Raw genomic sequence first — 12019 nt, forward strand, 5'->3', positions numbered from 1 at the left:
GGGTGGTGGTGTAAGGGTGTGGGTCTGTGACACACTTTAGGACCCATAATGCTAATTAAGCGTCATTTAAATTCCACACGTGTCCATCCCTTTATGATCACAGTGGACCTTCCTGTCATGGCTGCTTCCAGAAGGATAACACACCATGCCACAAAGCTCAAATCATCTCTAGCTGGGCTCTATCATGAGTTCACTGTACTCTAATGGTCTCCAGTCACCAGATCTCAATCCAATAGAGCACATTAGGGATGTGGCGTAACGGCTGTTTCCCGCCACAGCTGCGTGATGCTGTCATATCAATATGGACCGAAATCTCTGAGGGTTTTCCAGCACCTTGTTGAATCCATACCATGAAGGAAGGATCCACCTGCTACTAGCAGGGTGTACTTTTAAAGTTGTCCAGTGAGTGTAAATTTATGGCTATTTAAACAAACCTATTTGTTAATCTACAAAGTTGGAGTTTACACACTAAACAATCACAATCTAAAATCACACACTTGTAAAATGTGTCTTATATAACAGTGTAGCTGCTGTAGCTGTACATTTAAAATTAACACATTAAATCTCAGGAAAACGTCCCAGCTGTGACCAGAACGTCACATTTATGTGTTTCCGTGTGCATTTCTATTTTTCTGTGATAAAGCTCTCGCCCGTCTGGCTGTGGAGCTAGGCACTGTCTGTTATTTTGGACTGACAGACAGAGAAGCTACCACAGGAGCAGAGTTAATGTGGCTTCAAACCAACTGTTGTGTGGTTAGTTGGTGGTTAGATTCATGCTATGTGCTTTTTCCTGAACACCACTTATGCAAAGATAGAAATGAGGGAAAAGTGGTTGATTTATGGGCTGCTGAACATCTTCAAACATTTTGAGTAATTAATTAGTGTGCACACTCAAGCTGCATAAACAAACACACATTTGTGCACTCGTGTATGTATAACCATGACTTTAGGCGGCAGATCTTCTCACTTTCAAATTCCTCTTGATTTTGCATCATGTTGCAGATAACACGTATATGTCTCTGTTAGTGTATGCTCATCAACTTACAATTAATGTTTAAGTATCTGCGCATTAAGTCTGTGGCTGACTGGATGCTGTCCTCTGTATGCTTATTATAGACACACCCCTGCTGGTGCGAAGCAGCAGTGATTCTGCCCTCAGCCCCCAACCAGCAGAGTCTGAGCCCTCCTTCAATGAAGACAACACTTTGATGGTAAGACCCTAAGGCCACTGGAGACAAAAAGAGAACAACACACAGCACACAGAAACACACTTAAAGACCTAAAACTAAAATATAAAAATACTGTAATACTTATTTTTCAAGGATTTTTCTGGTATGTATTAAAACAATACTTATATGTTCATATATATATCACGGGAGTAAATGGTAAATGGCCTGTATTTGTATAGCGCTTTACTTAGTCCCTAAGGACCCCAAAGCACTTTACACTACATTTAGTCATTCACCCATTCACGCACACATTCACACACTGGTGATGACAAGCTACATTGTAGCCACAGCCACCCTGGGGCGCACTGACAGAGGCGAGGCTGCCGGACACTGGCGCCACCGGGCCCTCTGACCACCACCAGTAGGCAACGGGTGAAGTGTCTTGCCCAAGGACACAACGACCCAGACTGTCCGAGCCGGGGCTCAAACCGGCAACCTTCCGATTACAAGACGAACTCCCAACTCTTGAGCCACGATACCCCCCCCCCCCCACGATTGGGGGCTCGTCTACCTATGACTCAGACTGGACATGAGGCACACCTGTGGTGTACGAGGCTAAACGATCAGGCCTTGGTCGGTGCAATAATGCTCTCCAAAGTTTTCCTCAAGCTTCAGCAGTTCAAGTTAATTGTGGTTAGTCCAGATGTTCCTCTATTATGGAAATACACATAATGGCTGAGTATACATTTACTGTTGTTAGCTGGATATTTACGGTCTTCTTCTGTGATGTACTGTGTTAAATAGGCACTGGCTAACTCCTGTATGACACCACATACCACAGCATATTTATTAAGGTTGAACTGATTGGTATCATTTGTCATGGACTAGCTGTGTGAAGGCAGATGAGGACCCAAACGCAAAACTCATGGAGACAGGAACTGTACTCAAAATCACTGCTTTACTGCAGGACTTACAAAGAAACAGAACTGAACTGGGTAAACTAAACTGAGGACTGAGGAAACACAGAAAGGCCCACTGGTTCGGGAAGGAGACATAGACGACGCGACACTGAACTGAGAGAGACATGCACATAAATACACAGAGGGTTAACGAGGGAAGTGGGAGCACACGGGGAACACAGCTGACACAGATAATCGCAACGAGACATGGCAGGAGAAACACGACACTGACGGGAGACTGTCAAAGTAAAACAGGAAGTACAGAGGTGCAGACAGGAAGAGAGAGAGAGAGACAGGAGAGCACGGGGAGAGCACAGGCATAGCAGGCTGGGGAAACATGGAATAAAACACAAGGAGGGGAGACGAGGGTTCACAGATACAGAAGGGCACACAGAGGGTAACCAAATAAGGAACATCTTAACTGAACAACCTAGGAACCAAGGCATAAATAAAGAACAAAATACAAAAATACACGACTACTAAGAATGCTGGGCCAACATGGCCCAGGATCTTGACATCATTAGGTTCTTCCAAAGTTATACTATCTTTTTAAAATGTGTTTGAATAGCTTTTGTAAGTTATTGATTTACTCTAATGTCTCATCATGGGCACTGTGAGCTTCCTTCTAATGCTGTTGTAAAAGGGAGAAACGATGAGATATTTATGCCCTTGTGGCTTTTGTTATAGCAGCGGTCCAGGGACAAATGCTCAATTTACCCCACTGCTCATAAAGCTTATAAAGAGTATAGCATTCAAAGTTTATATGAGCATGCAAACGTCTAATGTTGATGCTGCTGGGTTCATCGGATAAGGAAAATTCATAGTTTCTTTTCTAGTTGGAAGCATAAATGAAAGTAGTGGGAATACTTCACAGTTGGCCTGGTCTGCTGTTATTATTATGAATGTCTGGCCTTTTAATGTATGTAGGAAAGCATTATATACACTGTCAAAGGAGTTTGCAAAGAAAAGTGTCTGGACTTCTTTAAGTTGCTTGAAGACGTTTCACCTCTCATCCGAGAAGCTTCTTCAGTTCTAAGGTCAAATGGCCGAGAGTCCCAGATTTAGAGGGGTCCCAGAGGCGGTGGTTTACGACACCAACTGTCTGCCATCTATAATCCAGTTTTGAGTTCCCTCCCCAGACGCCTTAACGCCCACTCACATCCTGGGCCATCTGACCTCAGGAATTCACATGACAATGTGGGGCCAGGTTTCACAATGGGCTCACCCGAAACCCTGGCTGATTAGGTCCCACACCCGCTTTCACACCTTGGCGCATGTGATTAGAGGATCACCAGGGGGTCCTTTGTCCCTCCTTGGGGGGATACTCCCACTGGGTTTAAATCTGGGACTCTCGGCCATTTGACCTTAGAACTGAAGAAGCTTCTCGGATGAGAGGTGAAACGTCTTCAAGCAACTCAAAGAAGTCCAGACGCTTTTCTTTGCAAACTCCTTTGACTACGATGACCTGGATGACTGAGAACCTTCACAGACACATTATATACACTGTACATATACACAGTGATGTAAATGTAAATGCAACATTATTGCATGCACAATCCTGTCGTTTGAAGTGTTTTGTTTGATGTACGCTGCTCATGTTTGTCATGTTTAACACACGGTTACACGTTTATAACAGCAAGCTCAGGTGTCCTGTGGGTGGGTCAGCGTTGTATGCAGGGGTGTGTGTGTGTGTGTGTGTGTGTGTGTGTGTGTGTGTGTGAGGCACATGTGATTAAGGTTTGGGCTGAGCCTTTAGTGCCGTCATGTCCTTTCTCTGCAGACACACTTTGTCACTTCGGGCTCCGTTAACAAAGATGGATGAATACAGTTTTTCTTCCCTCTCTTTTCATTTTTTGTCTCTCCCTCTCTTCAAAGGTCATAGGGCAAACTCTTTTTTTTATCCTTTCCTCTCATATTCCCGGTGCTTTCCACCTTCTACACACTAATTTTTTTTTTTTTACATTTTTAACATTTTGACCCAGTTTGTGTCAGAATGACTAATTTGGACTCGCAGTAAATCCAAAGTAAACACAAAAGGAGCTGCTGTAGGAATACTAACCGTTTGTTGTCTCTCATGTTTGGGTTCTTCTCTGAAGCTGTTTGCACTTCTTTGTAGTCTCGTGTTCTTCTTAAAAACAGTCAGTCTGTCCATGCTGCATTTCTTCAGTTTCCTTTCTTTGTCCTATCTGAATACTCAGACCCAAAAATATAGCATGCACAAGTGCAGCGATGACACATCTACTTACATGTAGCGCGATAAACAGAACATGCATCTAATGGAGAATAGCTAATTTCACCCTAGCTTGAATTCAAATTGAACGTTGATTGAGCTCTGCCATCTTTAATCTATAACCTTCATTATCACGTTACTGTTTAATCTGAGAGTATTGGGCAGATTATTTAAAACATATATTACACATTACTTACTAGTTTTAAAACAAAGAATTACTGTACTTTGTCTGCAACTCCCCATTTACTTTCCAAGTTGTGCCTTAGTGTTGCAGCCAACAACCAACCAAACAGGCGTCGCATTTGCAGACAGTCAGCGTCTACCAAGCACATGATCAGGACTGCAGCAGCCTGCTGGCAACCAAAGCAATCACAAAGAGGCTTTTGGTGCAGCAGCAGCAGAAACCTGTTTGCTACTATTTTAACACTGACGACTGCCAGCAGCCTTCAGCTAAACAATTCAGGAATACATGTTTTTCTAGGTGAGCAGTGGTTACCAGTGGAGTCGGTCACTGGTCTGTGTAAATGGAGCTTTTGGCTACGACCACACGTACACGGGTATTTTTGTAAACTGAGATTTTTCATTTTTGTTTTTTTAAAAAAAAAAGGAAAAAACCCTGTCCACATGTAAACGCAAAAAACAAAGTCAAATGCTGTCAAGAACATGCCAAAGCAGCAGGCGGCAATATAATTGTAACCTTGTAGAAATGTTGGCCAATGAGAGGTCTGGAAGCCTGGGAGGGAAAGAGAAAAAACTGGAGATAATAAGATTAACAGCAAATAGTATTTTGTCTACACCTGCCATTGTAGAAATTCATCTCATGGAAACAATAACGTGGCGCACAGTGCGACGTGCGTGACTAAATCTCTGTTTTTCTCGTCCACACATAGTTTTCAAAAATCTCCGTTGTCAGTGATCTAAAACGCTGTTTGTGGATGAAAGGCTGCATAGAAAAAGCTGCATTTTCAAAAATGCGCGTTTAGGTGTGGACGTAGCCTTAGTGATCGTTTTCACAGCGGCTGGCAGCAACCTCAGTGTGTGACTGAGGCCTAACGTTGTCTTGTATAGTGGACACACATACTTCTTTATACGTCACAGTCTTTGTCGTTTCACATAACAAATTACAACAAGTACCACACAACTCCGCTGCTCAAATGCTATGGACCGCTCTGCAAAAGCACAAATTAAAGACACATTTCTTGTCTATACACATGTATCCAAATAATTAAATTAATCAAGTAAAACAAGTTATATAATGCTTTCATTTGTTCGCCTTAATGTCATTACAAATTTTTGAACCACTGAACAGCATGTCTTTATCCTGTCTTCCTTCTCTCACCCCAGCCAATCACAGCAGATGGCCCCGCCCCTCCCTGAGCCTGGATCTGCCGGAGGTTTCTTCCTGTTAAAAGGGAGTTTTTCCTTCCCACTGTCGCCAAAGTGCTTGCTCATAGGGGGTCATATGACTGTTGGGTTTCTCTGTATGTATTATTGTAGAGTCTCCCGAACTATATAAAGCACCTTGAGGCGGCTGTTGTTGTGATTTGGCGCTGTGCAAATAAAACTGAATTGAATTGAAGCGTTAAAATTCTTCATTACAAAAAAGTATAATATATTTTCTAATGCTTTATCCCATCATTGATAATTAAATACACCTGTTCATTAATAATTGACACGCATTAACAGAATATTATAATAAATAAAATCATTATTGTGTGCTTGTTGTGTAGACATGGTCCTTACATGTTGTTGTGGCTTTATTTACTCAGAAAGTCCCTCTAGTCCGCTGGTTAAAGGAAGCCCGTGCTTGATTAGACTCCTGAGTAGCGATCCTTGAGCCCTTGAGATTCCTGACTGGACAAACAGCCTTTCTTAATCACGCTGTTTTCCCCACAGACATCTCTGTTTGCAAGGTTTAGTGCTTTAGGGGAATGTGGTTGGTCCTCAGAGGTGGTCAGTCTCCATGCTCGTTGTTGCTGAGGATGACCTAACATGTTTGTGACTGTGCCACATGCATTTGTCCTGCAGAGTTCAACGACACCTGGTTGCACCTGTTGTCTCATGTCTTGTTGGTAGTTGTTAAGTTTTGTTACACTGACTTCACACAGGTGAGATGAGAAATAGACCAGTAACCCACAGAGCTTGGCACTCATAGTAAACTCCATTATAAATATTATGCACCTTAACTCTAATAACATTGATCTTTCCTGGAGAAATAAGGTAAGGAGGTTAGGGCCACAGAGTGTGTTATTCTAAACTCAATTTCCACTCCGTACAACTAAGCTGCTGTCACTCGTGCAGCTACTGATATGAAATATTACTGGATGTCAGTAATGCAGCAGGTCTGTCCAGGTTACGTGCTTTGAGGTGCTTGTATATTGGTCGACCACACAACAGCATATATGTGATCTCTCTTATAGATCATATCAGCTCCTCAGGTTTCCCCCTTCCCTCATTTCACACATAAAATCTCAGAACTGTAGTTTTCAACTTATATTACTCCTATTACTGTGAATTAATGTTCATGGTCTTTAATAACTACATTGTGTTACGTTAAAAGAGTCTTACCTGGACCAAAACCCAACCCAGCTGCATTTCTATCATACTGAAATTCTTACACATCCACATATACGTACACTTATCATAGGCGTGAATGTCATTATAATTTTGTGCTTTTAATGTCTTTGAACTGTTCTTTGTACATGGTTGGATAATTGTACAGCAGCGATTTTAAAACACAAGAATTTGGCGCACAAGTTTGAGTTTATTTTGGCTTTTGTCTAATCCACATAGATATAAAATACTGTGAAACTTCTGACCACAACTGTGTGTGTGTATAAACTGATCAGACATATCATTCTGATCACTAACAGAATGAAGTAGATAACACTGATTAATTCTCCATCATGAGGAGCACAACATCCAGTTTGAGGTGTTGACTTGACCTTCGAATTCCCCAGATCTTAATCCAATCAGGCATGTGTTGGATGTGCTGGACAAACGACTTCCATCCACGAAGGCCTGACGTGACTGTCATGAATCGCTGTGTGGCAGGCAGGAGATTGGACCCAAAATGCAGGACTCACGACACACGTGGATGAACTCAAAATGCAGCTTTATTTGGTGACACAAAGGAAACGGTACAAAACTAAACTGGGAAGCTCTAAAAACACGGGAAAACGCACACAACAATGAGGGACAACGCGACACGTAACTGAGGGAGACTCTGACATAAATACACAGAAAGCTAACGAGGGACGTAGGAGCACACAGGGAACACAGCTGACACTAATAATAATAATAATGAAACAGGGAAAAGAGCAAACACAACATGACGTACACTGATGAGAGACTGTCAAAGTAAAACAGGAAGTACACGACAGACATGGAGACCCAGACTAGACACTGAACAGAGGGAACACAGTACAGGGAAGACAAACACGAGGACAGAAGTGACCCTACACAGAACATGTGGGTACAGGAAACAAAACCTAAGCAGTAGGAATCTCAAACCAAGGAGAACAGGAGCTAGAAGTATAAACTGAAACCCAAAAACACAACCATCCTAAGAAAACACAAGTACAAAAAACTCAGAACACTGGGCCACCGACCCAGGATCGTGACACTCACAGCTTACAGGACGTAGAGCATCTGTTGCTAACATGTTCATGCAGATACCTCCAGGGATCTAGTGTAGTCCATGTGTCAACGGCTCAGAAGGACCAACACACATCTGTGTGTGTGTTTGCAAATATAAACAGTTACATCAGATTTAACCACCTTACCTACAAGTCCAATCGTGCCACCATACCAGAGCTGTAAAAAGAAATCTCTCACGTTTTTCCTTCACATTTTGTGTTTTGTATGGATGTCGGTGCCACACAGGTTCCCTCCATCTACCTGCTGTGCTGCAGTAACTACCATGTAAGTGCTGGAGTGCTTAATGGCCCTGTGCTGAGTGTTTTCTGAAGAAATTCTCTTTCTGTTTGTCTCTTCTTCATACGTTATTTTCTCAGTCGCTGTCAGTCTTTTTCTTTTTTCGTCTCTTTCAGCGTCCCTCACTCTTCGATTCATTCGCTCGTACTCACACATACACGCACACACTCGGTCACTGGCTCATCTGTCTCTTCTCAAGCAGCCAGGTTCAGATAGAGGTAATGGCTCTGGGTAATTGTTCAAATTGTCACTTGGCCTTTTGGTGAGAGCGATGAGGGGAAGAAAGTACTCTTCTTGGAGTAATTCTCTGTCTTTCTCCTGTCTCTGTCTTTTCTCCTTCTCTTGGTCCCCTCTCTTTATTTAATTTCGACCTGGAAAGATTTACTGGTGCAGCTCTTTCTTTCTAAATGCCAGACTCAAACGAGTACAGTACACCAAAAAAACACTCTTTTCCCCTTCTTACTGTCTGTCATGCTTACAGCACACACACAGACACACACAGACACATGCAGGCAGGGATACGTGTTGGTAAAAATGTGTTGCTCAGGCTGGGGGTGCTTATTATTGTCTAGAATACCACAGGGACACTGCAGCACTTATTTTTAATGCTACACCTGCGTGTGTGCATGTCTGCATGTCTCATCATGTCTTTTGTGCCACCTTTCATGCATGTTTGTCATTGAATTATTTTTTCATATACACGTCTATAACTGTGTTACTAACAATGTTTGGACAGAAACAGAAAAACGTTTGTTTGAAAAGCATCATTCTAAAAATTGATGTGAAAAACACAAAACACACAAAAAAGGGGAACAAAATGATGAAAAGTTGTACAAGTGGAGGAAAAATCCCAAACAAAGAAAAATAACACCTGGTGGAGTGAGTCACAGCTAATGGGGTTAATGAGAAACATGAGTGGGCGTAAAAAGGGCGTTCCAGAGAGAGAAAGTCTTTCAGATGTGAAGCTGGGGAGGAGTTTACCAGACTGTGTGGATGCTTAGTTTCTAAAATGTATGAATAATAAAACAATAATTTGAAGATTTTTATCATGAATTTCCATATTTGTACAGGAATCATTACTTCCTAATGATATAACATAAACCTAAGCTCCATAAGCTGCCACCCAGACAGAAGAGATGTTGCTTACTCGAGTCAGACAATCCCGCCCACTTGGAGCATTATGAAAGTAACTGGTGAGCAGCTGAAATTGTTAAAGAATAGGAAAATATTTGGCTTTCAGATAAAGCTTACAAAGTAACCAGAGCTGAGAAATGATGCCGGTGTTGGAATAGCGACACAAACTGCAGCTGCAGTGCCTCTAAGTGAAGTCTGCTGAAGGCTGGCTGCAAACACAAGCCCGTCTCCAAAGACTCAGTGTTAACATGACCAACTTCACAGCTTTAAAAAGACGGTTTCCAAACTGGTGGAAAATAATAGTTTTGTCCTCATCCACCTGGATGCTGTGGTTAGGGGCGTGGTCCGTATTGATTGACATGTGTCCCTGACACAGACAGGTGAGACCGACCACTGTGTGCTAGGCCTGCATTTTGTTTGAAAACCACCAGGTGGCGATAACAAAAACCCCTTCTAGTCCTGTAGAAGTCTTTGGGAAGTCTTGGACTCTGTAAACACTTTGCTGCTGAGTTTATGGGCTCAGTCACTTTTTCGGGTCATATTGAATATTCTCCATATTATCCATGATGTGCTTGTTGGCTAATGTGTTGTCTATCACAAGTCATCAGCCAATGAGTGAGAGGCCTGACAGTCAAATCACGTTTGGTTTTGGAAAACCGAGATGGGGATGGTAAGGATGCTAACGGTAAAAACCAAAGAATGATGATGTCACTGTAGCTAGTCTGTGGTTCAAACCAGTCCCAACTATAGAGTGTCTGTGCTTTTAAAATGTCAGCAGCGTGTTCAAAGAAGAAATGCTGCAGCACAGTGGTGAACACGCATCTCCTAAACATTTCCCTGAGATGTCTCGGTACACGTCCACTTATCCGGGAAAGGAAATTCCAGACAGGTGATTCGGTTCATCTAGACACAGTGTTTTCATTGGGACAAACCTGTATTACTCATCCATGGACTTCCCCGTCTCTGCTGACTGCACGCCCACACGGTCCACATCGTGAACAGGGAAGAATGCTGGTTTGAGCGAGCAGTCAACCGTCTCCGAACCGAAGAGGGGGTCTAAGAGTAAATCTATACTATCTCACAATGCTGTGATTGCAGTCAACCCCAGGTCTCTGTGAGTAGTAATCATAGCCATTAGTGGCCATGGCAGCTTGTGTGTGAACGCCGGTTACATGGCCGGGAAAACCTGCAGTCAGCTGAGACCGAAGAGCTCACCTGGATGATGAAAGGTTCCTCCTGCTGAAATCTTTGCCTCCAGATGAACCGAAGCAGTGTTGGGTTTTTTGAAGCTTTGAATTAATGATTCTGTTTTGAACTGAACTTGGTTTCATTAATTGCACTAAATGATTCTGACATGCACTAAAAACTACATTAATACCCAAGTGAAAAACACACACTTCAGTCAGCACGTGTGTGCTGTAGTGCGTGTTTCATGCTTCATGGATTCATTTACCTGCACAGACAAAAAAACATTCAAAAATAGTTTAATTTACCTTTAAAAATACAAATTAATTAATGAGAAAAAATATTAAATGTTATATCTCAGTGCATTATTTTCTTTGCTGTTCAGAATTAAAACAACTCCACATTTATTCATGCACATTACCAAAGGGAAGATGGATGATGTTGGGTTTGTCACTTTCATACAGATGAAGACACATAAAGTGCACACGCAGACACAGAATGCATTAATACTAATTCATCATCCCGGCTGTGGTAGCATTTTCAGGGAACACTTAGCCTGATTGGTCATTCAATAATTAGTAATATCACTAATAGTTTGCTCTTTTTATCCGCTTTTAGCATTTATTAGATTGGACCATGAACACTAAACGCTCGCAGCCCATTTGTTAAAAGCATAGTTATTCAAGGATTATCCATCACGGAGTCAAAATGGAAAATCTGCTTCTTTATTCTACATGTTTTGGAGAACCATTAATGCTCCAAGTATTGATTAAGCTGTCCAATTCTGACACACTAATATATTCATTTTTCCCTGCAGTGGTCCTCAACATATTTCAAATAAATCTTTGTCATTGAATAAATATATCTTTCTTTCTTATCAAGCTTTAGATCTTTCAATCATTACTTTTAATCAACTTTTACTTTTTGTCCAATTAAACTGTCTGTGGGAATGTTATAATTATTAATTCCTGTGGGCTGTGATTTACTGACACTGCTGCTCACGCTTTTCCTCTTCACTGAATTTGCAGCTTTGTTAATACTTCTAACCTCTAAAAACCAAATGAACTTTTATTGTTAATGTTTCAAAAACCCCGATTATCATCATGAAAGTGAGCTAATTCCTTAAAATAAGAGCAGTGACTGAAGTTTCCAAACTGCAAGAGGTTCAGTGTCTGTAATTAGAAGTGTTCAGAGGAACGCGCTCGTGTCAGTGTGAATAATGAGAAACATTTATTCGTTCAGATTCATTTACTTGTTTTAAATTAGCCTCTGATAAGTAACATACATTGGTGGCCTTTTGTAATTAATATGTTGCTCTTCCAAAGAGACACAGAGAGAGAGGCTGTTACTAAACACATTTATTAAATGAGACATACAATTAAGCACCAGAGGCTTTGCAGTTAATA

The 12019-nt window shown here is 41.7% G+C and overlaps 1 protein-coding gene across 5 annotated transcripts in view; it reads left to right on the forward strand.

Annotated features, from left to right (window-relative positions):
• pard3bb (par-3 family cell polarity regulator beta b) overlaps nucleotides 1-12019 on the forward strand; it is a 205111-nt gene that overhangs the window by 46722 nt on the left and 146370 nt on the right. For all 5 annotated transcript variants that reach the window (XM_019353173.2, XM_019353172.2, XM_013270228.3 and 2 more), the window contains one exon: nucleotides 1117-1211. In XM_019353173.2, the coding sequence (XP_019208718.1) occupies nucleotides 1117-1211 (95 nt within the window). The remainder of the gene's footprint in view (nucleotides 1-1116; nucleotides 1212-12019) is intronic.

This window comes from Oreochromis niloticus, linkage group LG16, assembly GCF_001858045.2.
Source record: "Oreochromis niloticus isolate F11D_XX linkage group LG16, O_niloticus_UMD_NMBU, whole genome shotgun sequence".
Taxonomy (NCBI): domain Eukaryota; kingdom Metazoa; phylum Chordata; class Actinopteri; order Cichliformes; family Cichlidae; genus Oreochromis; species Oreochromis niloticus.